We start from the raw sequence: 17,264 nt of genomic DNA, 5'->3' as shown, positions 1-17,264 counted from the left end.
AGTCAGCCAGGGTCCCTCTGAAGTCCAGGGGACTTGGAGCTGTAAAACCCTCTGGAGCTGGGCTGGAGCCCTGCCTGGGGGCTGGACTGTTCTTGTCCAGGACATGGGCAGCAGCAAATGCCTCTCTCCCACGTCCCCTGTAAGATTTTTAGTGAGACTTGTGATGAGTTATCTAATGAGTCCTGATTATCAGTAGCCCCATAAAGGCCTAGTTTGCATATAAAAAGGTTGGCAGCTCTGAGAGTAAGTTCATTAATAATAATTGGAGAGGCCCAGGGCTGGGCTGGGCACATTTCCCTCTAGTGGCGCTGCTGATTGACCCCAGTGTCCCTCCTAATTGAAATGTAAAATGGCAATTTCTCCCTAGGCAACAAGGCATGAAGGGACCACTTCCACCACCCTGCCCCTTCCTCCCACCCCAGCATCCCAGATCCTGACCTGCCTTGTGCTGAGATTCCAGATACAAAATCACCTACAGATCTGACACTCCAGGGAAACTTCAGAGAAACTTTCATATTCCTCCAGGGCGTGAGCCTGAGGCCCTGTTTCATGGCCCAGGGACTCAGGGCACCCAGACCTTTATCTTCACCTTGAAGGCTCATCACCCAGCAGGAGTCTGGCTGGGAATCCTGTAACTATGAGAGTAAGTCTGTCTCCCTCCTCCCCCTCTAGTTTCAGAGTCTTGAACAAGTCCTGTCATCATTGCTTGGCTTAACGATGAATAGGGATTGAAAATTCCTCTTCCAAATGACCATTTTGGGGATTCCATAAACTAACACATATAAAGCATCTGGCCTAGAGCGAGCAGACATTCAGCAAATGTTTGTCCTTTCCTCCCAACCCAGCCGGCATCTTGTCCCTCATCTGCTCCCTTTTCCCACCTCATTTCCAAAAGACCCATCTCCTTTGCTCCTGCCTCCATGCAATTTTCTGCAAATACCCCAGCAGTTCCCACCCAACTTATTCCAGTCCTCTGGGCCTCACATCTTAGGATAAGTCTGCCTAACTTAAATAGCTCTAAGTGTCCCAAACACCAGGGGGACTGGCAGGGAGGTCCCAGTTCTGGCCACTGCTCCCCGAACAGCAACCTCCGCTTCTGGGAAGTGACATCGTAAAGTTGCACGTTCCATGTGTCCTGAGACAGGAGATCTGCCAGCCATTTGGCTTTGGGCAAGCCCCTCAAACCCTCTGGGTCTCTTTACCCATAAAATGAAGAGGTTGGTTTGGATTCGATGAATTGTGTAGTCCCTGGAATATTGTGACATCAGAAATATATATTGGGTCTTTTCCTCTGGCTGCTGGTATGGTGCTTCTAAAACCTTTGGAGTTTTCTGAATGACTGGGGGAAAAGGAGCATCTTTTGTTATTCACAGTACGCCCTTTTCCACTATACCTGAATTTATGTTCATGAGGTGACTCCTGGAGGATGGGGGTATGTTGCCAGAGGATCCACACATGTAGTTAGAGGGTGGCACTTCAGCCCTCTCCTCTGGGGAAGGGAGAGGGGCTGGTGACTGAGTTCAACTGCCTACATAAAGCAACCTCCATCAACACCCTAAGTGAAGGGGTTTGGAGAGCTTCCCTGGGGGTGAACAGGTGGCGATGCTGAGGGAGTGGTGCCCAGAGAGGACAAGGAAGTTCAGTGCCCCTTCCCACACCTTGCTCTAGGCATTGCTGCATCCAGCTGTTTGTCTGTATCCTTTGCAACACCCTTTAAAAGAAACTAGTAAATGTAAGTAAATGCTTCCCCAAGTTTTGTGACCTGTTATAACAAATTATCCAATCTGAGGAGGGGATTGTGGGAGCCCCTGACTTATAACTGGTGGGTCAGAACTGCAGGGGACAACCTCAGACTTGCAACTGGCATCTGAAATGGGGACAGTCTTGTCAGACTGAGCCCTTTAACTTGTGAGAGCCAATGCTCACTCTGGGCAGGTAGTGTCAGAAATGAGTTGAGTTCTAGGCTACCCAAGTGGTTTCTTGGGTAGCACCGAGGATTGGAGAATTGCTTGGTGTAGAAAAAGGCCCCACGCATTTGCTATTAAGTATAGAGAAGAACAGTTTGTTTTTCTTTTAGTCCCAGTTCTATTAATATCCCAGCTGATAATCTGGGATATAGAACTGTATGATCTTTTTGAAGCTCAGTTTTCCCACCTCTAAAATGCGGATAATCACACCTGCAAAACTAGCTCAAAATGTGGCATTCAATGAGCCAATGAATGAATACTGGAGGTATAGGGGAAGTGGGCCTCCGAGGGGTGGCTCTTCACCTATCAGCAGGGACATGTTTTAATATTTTAATAATTGGTATGTTGCAATTTGGTATGGTTGTCCAGTTGAGTAACTGGCTCTGACAGGCAGCATGGGATACTGCTGCGATTCTAATTGACATGGTTAACTTGGTACAAGCATTCAATTCAGTGTCAATTCCACTACCTCCATCCCCTTCAACATATTTTCCATGTACTATATTGTTTCAGACACACACACACACACACACACACACACACACACAAGATCACTCCCGTGTTCTAGATAAAGACACTAAGGACACTATTTACCTCACTCAGTGCCCATGACAATGATGAGCACAGTATTTTCACCCAATCACCATACTGACCTTTATCCACAGATGATTATCCAGCTTCCATCCAAAACTCCTCAAAAACATACTGCCCTTCTCTTTTGAAGGAGGCCATTTCTCTGAACTACCATTTGAAAGGGCCAGCTTTTGGAGGATGGAAAACACCTGTATTTAACAAGATTCTATGGAGACACATGCATGCCAGAAGAACCAGACTCCCTCGGAGGCTGTTTTGCCTGTGGCTACATTCTGCAGTTCTAAGAATGCAGGGGGTTTGGAAGTGGCAGTGGCTCGAGGCACAAGCACACCTTTAAAGGCCTGGCATTCAGGAGGTGACGAAGGTCAACTGTCCAGCCCCATGAACATTTTGGTCTCCACTGATACGTACACAAAATACAAATCGCACTGCTAATTGCAGAGGACAGGAACACGAAGTCAAAGTATAAAAGCGAGAACGATGACTTTCTATCCACCATGTCCAGCACATTAGTGACTGCTTTATACAGAGGTTTCATTGCATTTAAATAATTGAACAAGGATATAAAGAATGCAGCCTAGCTGGGAGAGAAAAGGCTGCTTTCAGGGCTGGTGCTGCCTGCAGATGGGGGTGATAGGCCCTTGAATTTATAGCCCTCAGCGTGTTTACAAAATAAGGGCTCTAATTCTCCTATTGTTACAGCAAGACTGGGGAAAACAGAGCTCTAGGGAAGAACAGGGACCTGGTGGGCAACTAAGGAAAAAATGATTTACAGGTCACCTCTCCTCCGTCCAAGTCACCTCAGCCTTCATTAGTCCCAAAGACAAGCCAGCCCTAACCCCAACCAACCCCCCAAATTTATACTCACCTTCTCAGAACCACGGTGCCCAAAAATGTAACGCATCATATATTTTCTTGCTGTTCCCCAAGTTTATAATGCCATTAGTGTGATCTACGACAGGCTGGTTTATAGAGAGAGCAAAGTAATAATATAAAAAGGAAATACCCATAACCTGAAGTGGGGAGGGGCAGGCAAGATTGATGGAAAGTGCAGTTGTCTGGAGGAATGGCAACCCAGGTAATTGAATACCTGGAGTGGGGGTGGTGCATGGGTGGGGAGCATGTTCTGTAGCTGGATTTGCTTTTTTTTTTTTTTCCACAGGAGGGTGAAAGGCACGGCAGGCATGGTTTTGTTCCCTTGGGTTGGATCCCAGGAATGCCTTCCCTGCAAGAAGTGAAGCAGAATTGCTGACAGAGTGGGTTGGTGATTTCCCTCCAGAGTCCAGTCAGTGGGTCAATGCCCTTGCTCTGCTCCTGTTTCAGGGCATGGGGCTTATTTCAGTACCAGGGGCAAGTAGCAGCCCGTGAGCTAGGACTTTCTCAATCTTGTTGGGTCTTCAGTCCTGGAGAAGACTTGATCCTTTTGATACCAGATTTCATCCTGGCTCTGAGTTTCTTTTCAGGGTGTTGGGGTATTAGGGGATGTTGGGAGAAGCTTTCAAACACAGTTTTGCAAATCACATAGAATTCATTTTGCCTCCTCTGATCTTACAGCTATTCTCTGGAGTAGGCAGGCTGGTTGAACTTCAAGAGGAGAGGCGTTCCTGGGAGCCTCCTCGGTGAACCTGCAAACCTGGAGGCCAGATGTGCTTCACCCTCCTTGCAAAGCCTCTCTAGTCTGGTGCCCAGAGAATACAGCTTCAGCAGCAACTCACTTTGCTTTTCAGTTTAGATGAGAAAAAACAACAAAATAGTCCATCAGGGACAAATTCTTGCCAATGAATTTGCTTTTGCAAGAAGTTCACCTTTGTTCCTCAAGCATCATCATTAAGTGTGTGTGCCCGATGGGAGGTCCAGGTTGGCCTGTGGAGGAGCTGGGGATGGATTCTGAAGCCATCTGGGGACCAGTGGCTGCTCCTGCTCAGTAGAGGGGTGGGCATGGCTTTGTTAATGGCTACCCAAGGCTCTGGCAGCTGATCTGAAGGCCCAGGGCTGTTATCACAATGCCATCATTAGTTGAAACAAAATCATTCCTTGTAACTGGAATATAGTTACCATAAACAGCATATGTTATTGGGCATTCTATTTCTAATAATTGTAATTATGGTGGAATACTTGCCATTAATATAATAACAACAACGATTGACTAGTTCTCTGTTCCAGACCAATAACTTCACCTGAACGCATTCTTTGTTCAGGGAAAAAAAAAGGTAATTCAATATCCCTGATAGTCAACAAAGCTACTGTTGAAATGGAAGACACACAGATGAAAGCATTCCTGAGATGCAAGATGGTGCCGGGTAGATGAAAAGCCACCTGTCAGCCTCACTCTTAGCTAACAAAAGGACACTGTCTGCATCCCTCACTCAAAGGGTAAAAGGAAATGAAAATCCCAGAGGTTTCCAGAGGAGTCACCAGGGCCTGGGTACACTTTCATTCCAAGAGGGTGGGCCTTGGGCTGGATGTTCAGTGGAACTGCAGGTCCTGAGGGTATGGGCCACCCTGTTAGGTAAAGATGGTTGACCTAAGCCTTGACTTGACAGTCACCCTATAATTGCCAGCCCCCCGACCATTTTTTGGGCATGGATTTATCTTGGGGACTTTCCAGCTTCTTTCTACCTACAATGACAGAACTTTAGAGATGATGTAGACCAATGGCCTAATTTTATAGATCTCTAAACACAGATCTCCATAGATCTTTTTCACCTTTAAACCTCTCACAATGCCTCGAGTGTGGCTGAAATGCTTAGGGTAATGAAGAATGAACAGTTAAATCATAGCAAAACTTCAGAGTACTGTGCTGTCAGTAAGCTCTTCCCCTAGAGTAGTGACAGCACACAGGTTTCTGGAGGCTTCCACAAAATCACCTTTTAATTGGGTAGTTTTCTTTTTACCCCTTACTCCTGCTACTATCTCTTCCCAGAAACATATATGGTAATGTTCCACATAAGGATGCTTCGGTCAATGACAAACTATATATAGGACAGAAGTCTCATAAGATTATAATATTGTAGTTTTACCATGTTTTTTCTATGTTCAGATATGTTTAGATACCCGAATACTTCCCATTGTGTTATAATTGGCTGCAGTATTCAGTACAGTTACCTGCTGCACAGGTGTGTAGCCTAGGATCAATAGGCTAGGCCATGTAGCCTAGGTTTGCAGTAAGCTACAGCATGTAGGTTTGTGAAAGTACACCCTATGATGTTTGCACAATGACAAAATTGCCTAATGACACATTTCTCAGAGGGTATCCCCAACAATAAGCAGCCCATGACTGTACATTGCTAAAATAAGTACATGTAGAATGTAAAAATAGAGCAAACAATCAAACAACAACATAAAAAAATCCTCATATTTACACTAGCAGCCAGGAACTGTCTTTTGAGTTCTGAGGACAATGACCTCCTTTCACTGACCCCACGTGGCTGGAGTCAGTCAGGAGTCCACACATACTTCTTGTTTCCTCTTTGCCACATTCACTAGGAAGATGCTACAACAACCATCACCAGGTGGCCAACTCTGGTTCACCTCTATGCTGACACTCAAAATGGCCCTGGGATTGAGCTGGGTAGAATGCAACCTCCAAGCCTGGACCAGAAACACCCCAGTAGAGCTTCTTTTTCTTAGAATAAATAAACATCCAAGGTAAAGAGGAGCCAAAATGTATTCCATGTGATAAAGGAGGCATGGGCGATTCCAAACTACCCCAGAGCCGCTCCCTGCCATGGCCTGCCAGGCTCACCGTACCATGGCTCACGGGAAATGGAGAGGATGTCAGTGTGGCAGCAAGAGGTTAGTACATACAGCTCCATATCCTTCTCTGGGCCACTTCCTCCAGACTAGTTCCTTTCTCCGTGGCCCTGGCATCCCATCCTCTGAGATGCTGTGAATCCGTGGCAGTCTTTGCTTGTGTCACGTATTGAGGGGTGTCCCAACTGGCTTGGAGTCCAGGGTACTTGAAGCCATCATTCCTCTAAAATCTCTGCATTGCCCTGGGAAAGACGGTGGGCTCTTATTTTATTCTTCTTCCCCCATCCACTTTTTTTTTCTTTTTTTTTGGAAACAGGATCTTGCTCTGTTGCCCAGGCTAGAGTGTAGTGACTTGCTCGTGGCTCACTGTAGCCTCAATCTCCCAGGCTCAAGCAATCCTCCCATCTCAGCCTCTCAAGTAGCTGGGACTACAGACATGCAACACCATGCCCAGCTTACTTACTTACTTATTTTTATTTTTTGTAGAAAAAAATAAAAATATTTTTCTACTGGGGAGAGTTTACTATGTTGCCCAGACTGGTCTTGAACTCCTGGGCTCAAGTGATCCTCACACCTTGGCCTCCCAAAGTGCTGGGATTACCATGCCTGGCCTTATTTTATTCTCTTCTGGTTCTTTTCCCCTCTTTCTGAGCAACAGAAGGAGGCTCCTCTTCTATACTTAAAAGAAAGAAATGTGGTACAAGAAGAGCAAACAAGAAAGAAAAAGCAGAAATTCAAAAGCTTCCTGCAAGGTAATTAAATGATTAGAGGCCTTCAGAATCCACCAGCTAGCTCAATTGTTTTTGCTTTCAGTTTACTCTTGGGCCTGTCCGCACATAGAACCTCTGCCAAACACGGCAGTCTGGAAAGCTGGAGAGAAGCTGAGAACCACTTTGTCTCAACTCCCATCAAATTATTTGCAGGTTTCAGACCAGAACAAGAAAAGGATTCTTTTCACATCCCTGTCCCCAGCCTTGCTGGGTCAACCAGTCCTTCTGCTCATGAAACCACACCCCAAGACAGGCCCAGCCAGGCTGATGAGACTGTACAGCCTTTTATCAAGGACATTCCCTTGCTGCCTGACTCACATCGCTCTTATTACCTTTATATCCATGTTGTCTTTTTAAAGTAGAGAACTGACACATAAGTATGAGATTCACACTCCTACATAAAATCCAAGGTGCAACCACTCTCCTCCCTTTCCCTATAAAGGGACAGGGTCTCTTTTCCTGACTGTGAATCCATAGTAGCCATTTCCAGGCATGAACAGATTCCCATGGAGAGGGAGTTGGTCTTTTGTCTGAGGCTTTCATAATCTCTTCTTATTTCTGTCTGAAACTTGCAAGGAACTTCATGGGAGCTGAGACAAAGGTTTTCAGCCTCTCACCAGCTTTCCAGACTAGTGTATCTAGCAAAGGTTTTATCTAGCAAAGAAGCCCAAGAACAAAATGCAATCAAAACATTTGAGCTATGTGGAGGCTTCCAAAGGTCCCTAGTCATTTCATTATTATTATTATTATTATTATTATTATTTTTTTTTTTTTTTTTTTTTTTTTTTTTTTTTGAGACGGAGTCTTGCTCTGCCGCCCAGGCTGGAGTGCAGTGGCCGGATCTCAGCTCACTGCAACCTCCACCTCCCGGGTTCACGCCATTCTCCTGCCTCAGCCTCCCAAGTAGCTGGGACTACAGGCGCCCGCCACATGTCGCCCGGCTAGTTTTTTGTATTTTTAGTAGAGACGGGGTTTCACCATGTTAGCCAGGATGGTCTGGATCTCCTGACCTCGTGATCCGCCCGTCTCGGCCTCCCAAAGTGCTGGGATTACAGGCTTGAGCCACCGCGCCCGGCCCATTTCATTATCTTAATGAAGGTTTTCAAATTTCTACTCTTTCTTTCTTGTTTGCTCCCCTTGTCTGTTACTCAATCATGACCATTCTCTCCCCTGACGTCTCCACTCCTTGCTTTTACTTCTAAAATGAATCACCTTTCTTACTGTCCACCTATAGAACTCCTACTCAGCCATTGAGACTTGGGAAAAATGGGATTTGGGCCTGGATTTTCTGATGGCTAAGCACAATGCAGTCATACCCACCATGCTAGGGTAGCCCCATGCAGCAGATGTTAGCATGGGTTGTACATTGACCTTCCCTTTCAGCCTCAGATAAAAGAGAGCTTCTCTCATGCCATGAGGGTTTGGCCAAAGGTAGGATTCTTAGTGGGGTATGAGTCTGGAATGGGGAGGGCATTTGATGGGCCTGTATGTTCTCTCAATGCCCCTCCTGCCCCCTCCCCCCACCAAATCCCCTATGCTTCCTGCACCTGGACAGGTCCCTTCTCTCACAGCTGTGGTGCTGGCCACATGGTCATGACACCTGTGTGGTGTGTAAAGGGATCTGAAAGATACACCCAAGACTAGGGGTGGGGGGGAAGGTGCTGGAGACTGCTGAGTCCAGTGCTGGCTGAGAGAGTGCAAGAAACACTGTCGTGTTTGAACAACAGACTTTTCCAGAGGTATACCTGTTATCCCTGAAGTCCTTGCCCACACTCTGACATTCTAAGAGAGATAACAGCATAGGCAGAAAGTATTTTTGGTGCAGTGAGGATGAATGTTCAAGAAGAATAAAACTTCAGAGGAAATAGAAAGGTCACATTTTAGCCTACAGTATCTCAGTGATTCTTCAACCTGGTCCGAGCATCAGAACCACAGGGAGGGCCTGTTGAAGCCCAAAGGGCCTGTTGAAGCCCAAGTTGCTGCACTCTGCCCCCAGAGCTTCTCATTCAGTTGGCCTAGGCTGGAACAGAAGACTTTGTATTTCTAGCAAGTTCTTAGCTGATGCAGATTCTGCTAGTCTGGGAACCATGCTTTGAAAACCTCTGCTCTAGCTCACAAGTTGACCATTTTTTTATTCTCATCTCTCTCCCTTTTACTCAACTTGCCCTCTTTGGGGGCCGCAGTTCTCCTCTGTCAACAGTGCCCTGAGGAATAGCTGAGGAGTCTGGACACAGTCCTGCTGTGTACCCACAATTATTTCTAGGACACACTAACACACCCATCTCTTTGGAATCTTTCTAGGACCCATCTGGTGTGTGGAGGATCCTTCTTGCTGGAATGACCTGGAATACACCTTTGTCTGTAACAGAACCTCCAGGGCTGATCCAGAACCCACAGTCCCAGCACAGAGTTTGGCATATTTCCTGCTTTTATAAAGTGGACCCTTAAGAGTCAGGAGGAAGGGGTTGGTCCTGCACGGTTTTCCTTTGGTTTCTCCTCTTAAGGGAATGTCTCTCTTCTGTGTCCCATGCTCACAACAAGAGGCACTCACCACTCTGGCTGCCAGGGACCTACCTCGGGCAGCTTTACTCGGCCTTCCTGGAAGGAGCAAGTCTTGGGGTCATGGGTGCAGACATGCCGGTATTTACACCAGTGGCAGCGGTATGGACTCTCCACGCAGGACAGGCACCTGGGCACAGAGGAAGGGAGGCACAAATCTAAGAACCTGGATGAGCCCAAAGCAGAGGGCCTGAGTCTCTAGGATCTAGCAAAACATTTTTAGTATTCAGAGAAACCACCGTGAAATGCGCAGCAAGGGCAGATCTTATGCACATCTATCCCTTTACTCCCCAAGAGCTCAGGAAGCTAATGGTCTCTGGTTTCCTTCCTTTCCCATATGTAGCTGACAATCCTGGTCCCCCAAGGCCAAATTAGCCCTCCTCCATCTCCATGGGATAACATCTTCCTTTTCAAAAGAGGGAATGATAAGGTCTGGAGCAGAGGGCTTGTGTAGAGAGACCTAAGAGTTGGGGTAAACAAAAGATTAGGTTTGTATTCAAATGGACTCTGGGTCTCTGCTGCTGAGAAGCCACCTTGCCTCAGGAGGAAGTGACTGAGGCTGTTCACTCACTACGATGGCTCCTCCGTGGTTGGCAACCCCATCCCTCACCTTTACCCCAGGAAACCAAGGCAATTTTATAGGAGCTCCTGACTGCTTAAAAGCCCAACATGGTTCCTTTTTCCAGACTCAAATGCCTCTCCATACAGGCTATGTCCTTCACGGTGTCGATGACCACTGCCCCCAATGCAGGTTTGTTGCTTTGGCCATGAATAGGCCACACTTTCCCCACAAGCCATCCCTCCCTCCAGAGCACCATTTCTTCTTTCCACCACCTGACTACCTGCTTGACCAAGGAAGAGCTGGTCACCCTGGGCCCTTCTCTAGTGAATCTCTTGGCTGAAATCTCTGGGACAGTCCTAGCCATCTTGTGTCATATCTCACCATTACCTGTCCGGCTCCTCTACTAGTCCACGGGCCATCAACTCCTGGAGGGTAAGGATTGAGTCTTTGTGTTGCATTGATTTTTGACTCCACCGTGTCTAATGAGTAACACATTCCCTTGCACATAGGAGATGCTTAAAATCATTTTATGGGCTTAATGGAAGCTTCACACATGATTTCACTTATTTACTCTGCTTCCCCAGAGAGGAAAGAGAGGATGGAGGGATTAGGCCACCGAGTGGTAAAGACAGGCACAGCTCTGTCTGGTAAAGACAGGGACAGCTCTGTCACAGGAGGCAACAGGAGAGTTGCCTGGGTTAGAGTCCCAGGGCTAGAGCAACTCATTTTTGTCTGGGAGGGCTGGATGTCTTCTTACTTGGGGCCCCAAAGACAGCTAAGCTCTAGACTCACAGCTACCATAAGCAGATCAATAGACCCTAAAATTCCACTAGCCTAGATCCCCAGTGTCTCTTGTCATGTCATGAATGGATTGCAAAACAGGAGTGTGTTAAAGCAAGCAGGGTTTTTTGAGGTCAGGTTCCACAGTTTGCTCTGTGGAACTCTGGGGATGCCATAGAGCTCCTTTGGAGAATGTGTAGTTTTGTGGGGCTCCTAGAAGGGTTCCAGGCCCCCCAACCTTTAATTAGAGAAGCTCCTGCTTCCATCTATTCTGTATATTGGGCATCCACACCTACTTTCAGTTTAGGTTTCTATGGTGAAAAGAAAAACAGGCTAGCCCATTCACAACCTGGTCCAACCCCATCATTTGATAAAGAAAAGATAATCTAATAATAGCAAGAACACGTGTGGTGCCTAAACACTGGGCCAGACATGGCTGTAAATGCTTCTCCTTAGCATGGCCCTTTTACCCCTTGTGGCTGTCCTGTGGGGTAGGTAGAGCTGATATTCAGGGCTAGCAGCCAAGCACAGCATCCCAGCCAATGACTGCTCTGATGGGACAGTGCTCCTGCCATGTCAGTTGGTAAATATTTGCGTGACACCCTTGGAAGGAGCACTACGATTTCCCTGTGGATAGAGGACACTGGGGCACAGAATGGTTGACCTTCCCAGTTGGTCCGGCTGCAGAGCCAGAGTCTCTGCCCCCGCCACCTGCCACTGGAAGTTAGATGCTTAAGTCAAACAAAGCTGGAGCTGGAGTCAGTCTTCCTGACCCCTGAGCCAGAGTCTCCCAACCCCATACCTTTCTGCCTCCCTTTGGCCCTTACCAGACTGTCCCCACCTGGCCTGAGGGGCCTGTGGGGAGCTGAGCATGCGATTGAGTGGTTAGACCACTTGCCCCTGTCCTGGATACACATCAGGGCCTCTCTCCCTCAGATCCCTCCTCTGCCCATGCAGCTTGCTCTCTGTTCTTCACGTGGGATGCACCATCCCACAACAGATGGTGGAGATGGAATTGAGTTAGAATGACTGATGTCAGGGAAGATGTATGCGCTAGGGATGTGGAGAGCCCCACTCCCTAAGTTCTCACTCTCTGCTCTTCTAGTCTCTTTCCATTAACCCTGTGGGTACCAGAGGAGAGAGGGTGAAGGAGATCTCCTCTGGGGCTTCTAAATGGTGATTCCCTGGGAACAGTGATGGGGTTTTCTGATCTTTGGATGAACCTTGACCCCAGGAACAGGAAGTGGGGTAAGGCAAGGGCCACTTACGAATTGTGGACGCTGCAATTGTAGAAGACAAAGCTGGTGCTGGCGAAGGTCATGCCAGTCTCCTTTGACTTGAGCTGCAGCTGTACGACATGGTGGTCCCCTATGAGGAGAGATGGCTGAGGGGTCGGAGAACGCTGAGGCCCCAAGTCAAGGATTCCCTGACCAGTGACACATGCTGGAAAAGGGAGCCTGCTCCCCAGGGTGCTGTTGGTTTAACAGGGCTCTGACCCAGCAGATCCAGTCCCAGGACAATCCTGAGAGCAGCTGCAGAGGGCAGTTCTAGTCTATTCTCCCTGCCCACTGTATCACTTCCCCTCTTCCACGTGTACACACACAGATGCACACTGCCAGTAATTCAAATGTGCATTCACATGCCTCATATCCTGGCCAGACTCACAAAATTGATTCATAACCAGAAGAAACACATATGTAGACTTCTAGGAATGCTGCCACAAACTGCACAAGAGGTTTTGCATGTATGTGTGTGTATGCATGAGCTCATTCCCCATCTTTGTAAAGAGAGCCCCTGTTCTGACACTACCTCCTCTGGGGGGGCTCAGGGCTCCACCAGGGTGGGAGACCCTGGAATCCTCAGCTGGCGCCAGGGAGGAGCTGCAGCCCATGTTTAATTCACAACCCTGACCCTAGGCCCCCACTGCAAGCCTTGTTCTTTGCCTTCCCTGAGAGCCTCATTAATCAATCAGCTCCGAACAAATGTGACAAGCCCAAATGGGAGGGACAACATGGAATCAATCTGCCCAGGCTGGGCCTGTCCCTCACCAGCATGGAGCCTCTGCCCACTGCTGTCTTTCCTGGGGCAGCTTGCTCCCAATAACAGGAAGCTCTGGGGAGACCTGGGAGGGCAGAATAGGGAAGGCAGTGGTCCAGGGTCAGAGACCGGCCATGTGAGCATCCCTGCACCTGCTCAGTGGCCTCCTCCACTGACCTGCCAAGCCAGTGGAGCAGGTTGAACTTAACCGCTGTCCTGGCCTGCCCCTCCCCACCCTCTCTGCAGCTGCTCCTTGCCCAGGATGAGGGTGACTCTTGGGGGCTAACCTAGGGCTGAGACAGAAGGGCTGTAACAGTCAATGCCAAGGACAGTGGAGGGAGATTTCATCTCCCTCTTCCCATAACACACCCACCAACCCATGCCCCTTCCTTTGACCCTCCCCTGCCTGTAGGCTCCCCCAGTTCCCCCACATCTGTCCTGAATTCTCCTCATCTAGCCAGGAGGAAGACGTGCCACTCAGCTGTGCCTCCGGGATGCTCACCATTCTCTGTGATGATCCGGGGCACCTCCTTGGCTGCAGGGGAGTAGCACTGGATCTGATTGCCCACCACCAGCCCATCCATCTCTGACAGGTCCTCAAAGGTGCAGTTGACGCCAGCTGACAACTCCGGGACATTGTAAGTCTCCAGGACCAGCTGTGAACAGCCAGGCAGGGGGAGAGAAGGAGGAGGGTGAAATGGGAAAAGGACAGGTATGGAATAAAAAAAGAAAGTGGGAGAGCGAGAGAGATCACAGGCAAAGCAAAGACAAGCAAGGGGCAATATTAACATGGAGAAGAGACTCAAGTTATTAGGAGAGCAGCACAGAGGCCGCGGTGAGATGCAAAGAGACAGAGACAAAAGAAACCTCATTAGGATCGAAATGGATTTGGCCCCAGGAAACAAGAATGCTGAGGGGATTTTCGTGGTGAGAGAACATCGGGCAGGACTGAGGTGTGGCTGATGGAGCACCTCTCCCATTAGGCCCTATTTTGGAAAAACAGAAACACCAACCACCAAGTGCCCAGTGCTAGAACTTGGAAGTCACCTGTGCCCCTTTCTCTCTCTCTACATGCATCTTTCCCATTTTATAGTTGAAGATATCATTCCCAACACCTTTTGTCACCTTTGATCATTTTTGGTGCTGGTGCTCCCTGCCTTTCTACTCTTTATGAATAGAGTCTCTTCCCCAATAGTTCTGTCCCTGTCCCCTTCTTGCATCCCCCCATGGACACTTAATTCTTTGATATCCTGCACCCCTCTCTCAAGCTGCTTCTGCTGGCCAGGCTTGGCCCAGTCCTCCAGAGAGGCCTTGGGCTAAGGCACTTTTTGGTAGGACAGAGTTTTCCTTGCATCCCTGGACCCTACCCCAACCCCCACAACCCTTACCAGCACGTTGTACTGAGAGACGGAGATATTGTTGGGATGGACCGTCAGCCGGACACACTGCTTCATCTCTGAGGCAAACCTGCGGGGCTCCTTGGACCGCTCACACCGCTCCTTCCGGGTGCAGCTAGGAAGGACATACCCTCGAGTTACTCAGGAGATGGCCACTTGGTCCAGGGAGGTCCGGATGCTGAGGTCAGGCATTTCCAGCAGCTCCCAGTATGTGTCCAAACTCAATGTGCCTGCAGCTAAACTTTTTGTGTCCTTCCTCAAGCCTGGTCCTCCTCCATCATTCCCAAATGTAGAAAAGATGGCAATTCCAATCACTTCTTGCCAAAGGCAGAAACTTGAGAGTCATCCTAACTCTACTCATCCTCTCCAAACTCATATAAGGAATTGCACAGTTCTGTCTATTCACCCTCTCTGCACATCCTTAGGCCTTGCCATTCCCTTCCCCTCCTTAGGCAACCTGAGATTTGTTTTCTTCATATAGAAAATACACCTCCTTGCCTTTGAACATGCCAGTTCTTCTGCTGGACTTCCCTCTCCTCACTTCTCCACCTGTCCAGTTCCTACTTTTTCTTCCAGTCATGGCTCAAAATGCACCTGCAATCTCTCCTTCCCACCCTAGGCAAAGTGAAGAGCTTCCTCCTAGGATCTCATAGCACCTTGGAGTCTCCTACTTTAAGAAGCCTGGAACTTCTTAGATTATATGACAATTATTGGGCTAAGTACAGCCCTCTTCTACCAAGTAGGAGCTTCTCAAAAAAAAAGCAGCTATGTTTGATTTATTTTGGAATCCCCTCAAGTAGGCAGGTGAGAGAGAGGGAAGGAAGGATCAAAGGAGCTAAAAACTGTAGTTAAAAGCTTGCTCTGGATCAGAATCCTGGCTCTATCTAAGGTTTGCTGTTACTCTTCAGTGCTCTGTGTTGTACAAAGCGTATGGTGTCACAGGTGGACCATGACCAGTGTGACCTTGCAGTCCTAGCTGATGAAGGTTTGTGAAAGATGCATATGAAAATCATGGACCTCCCCCAAATGCAGGCATCACTTGAGGTCACTGCACAGAGGTATCTGAATTTCAGGGAGCAGTATTTAATCCAACTCAGGTGAACTTCGTGAACATAGGGCTTCACCAAGTGGTCATGATTTGGAAACTCTGGACTACAGATTTTATTATGGGGTGGGGTCAAGCAGGGTCCTCAAGAGGGACACGATGAGAGAAGATGAGAGCAGGGAAGTCACTCCAGAGTTGCTGATCTCTTTTGATTAAAGAGATAAGATTTTGCAGAGGAAGGAAGATGTCAGGAGCTGTTGCAGGGCAGGAGGGAGCCCCAGGCAAGGAGTTTATTAGGACACAGGACAGTCAGGGATAGGGAATCTACATGGGGAGGGAGCCTTGGGGAGGGAGACTTGGGGAGGGAACAACTGTCTCAGGAAGCAGACAGGTATGGTGTGGGGCAAGGAGATGAGGGAAGGGGGCACCTGGATACCCTGAGCTGCTCTTGGGGTAACTCAGGCTTAGGGAAAGCTATGGGGGTTTCTCCTCCCACTTTTGGCCACAGCAAGAATGACAGCCTGGGTGGAGAGCCTGAGAGGAGAATCTAGCAAATGAAGGAAAAATCACTGAAGGCCATGGACTGAAGCTGTTCCTCTAAGGATGGGATAAATGGAGGGACACAGGGACAGAATACAGGACTTCAAAGTAGATTGGATGTGCAATGCGAAAGTGAAAAACAACCCTGAACAGTACATTTATGGCTGCGAGGTACGAGCGCTTATTAATAGGCACGTGATATGGGGTTTACATTGCCTAGCGTTTAAGTCTCATAACAATGCTGCAACAAACCCCACCTTGTCAGGACGTGTTGGGACACAGACGCACCCTGCAGCCTGTGCTCCACTATGGAGCTCTACCTCCTGAAGCTTCCAGACTGAGGAGTGAGGGGCAGACCCCTGCTGCAGACTAAGCCGGTTCTCCTCACCATCCTGGTGCCCTCTTCGTGTCCTTAGGGCAATTCAAACATTTTCCCCTCGATCTTTTTGTCTAGGCTAATCGCTGTTTCTGCCTGGCACTGGGATGCACTTTGAGTGTTATTGCAACTTGTTGGATGAAGATAAATTCTCCAGGGTGCTTCTAGGAAACACCCTCCCAGGAGTGAAGGATCAGGAGTGAGTGTGGTCATCCCCGTGGCACTTCCTTGCTGCTCCAGCTGACCGATGGCAACAAGAGTGTCTGCCTAAAAGACTTGGAAGTTAATTTACCAGGCCAGCTCCTCTGCGAGGACTCCATTACCTTCAGCCATTAAGCTAATGTTATGGACTTTTCCAGAGTGTCTGCACTGACATCGCTATTAATAGTGTTATTACTCCCATTAACAGCAGACCCAGAGAGCTAGTACAGGCTTAAATTATTCACTGACTCCCCAACTTTGAAGTTCCTATTTCTAAGAGCAATCAGTAGGTCTGAAAAATGTCTTTGATTAAATTATGAAGAGAGGGAAAAGCAGAGCTGTTTCCAGGCCAAACATCACCTGGAGTTACCAAATAGAGGTTCGGATAGAAAAGACAGGACTCCATCTCTCTTCCAGGGGTAGGGAGGGAGGGGTGGCACACAGGTGTTTGCTCAGGGGATCTCAGGACAAGTTCTACTTGCATTGCTTGCTGCTTCCAAAGTTCATGTGGTTGCATCTTGTCACTGCTCCTGAGAGCGCCAAAGGAACTACTCATCACCATCCCCCAATTTTAGGTTTTATAGGGAAGCCACCTGTAATTTACAATTTTAAATATCACATTTAACTGTATAATCTTGGGCAAATTACTTAACATCTTGGTGCCTCAGCTTTCTCATCTATAC

At 48.1% G+C, this 17,264-nt stretch overlaps 1 protein-coding gene across 1 annotated transcript in view; it reads right to left on the bottom strand.

Annotated features, from left to right (window-relative positions):
* PLXNA4 (plexin A4) overlaps window positions 1–17,264 on the bottom strand; it is a 522,503-nt gene that overhangs the window by 89,815 nt on the left and 415,424 nt on the right. Inside the window, exons 6-9 of the mRNA XM_030933215.1 lie at window positions 14,411–14,534; window positions 13,525–13,678; window positions 12,254–12,353; window positions 9,659–9,773 (exon numbers count right to left, since the gene is read on the bottom strand). Of these exons, the coding sequence (XP_030789075.1) occupies window positions 9,659–9,773; window positions 12,254–12,353; window positions 13,525–13,678; window positions 14,411–14,534 (493 nt within the window). The remainder of the gene's footprint in view (window positions 1–9,658; window positions 9,774–12,253; window positions 12,354–13,524; window positions 13,679–14,410; window positions 14,535–17,264) is intronic.

Source organism: Rhinopithecus roxellana, chromosome 6 (genome assembly GCF_007565055.1).
Source record: "Rhinopithecus roxellana isolate Shanxi Qingling chromosome 6, ASM756505v1, whole genome shotgun sequence".
Lineage (NCBI taxonomy): Eukaryota > Metazoa > Chordata > Mammalia > Primates > Cercopithecidae > Rhinopithecus > Rhinopithecus roxellana.
Note: the sequence above shows the minus strand (reverse complement) of the source record. Positions and strands in the feature narration are given on the sequence as shown.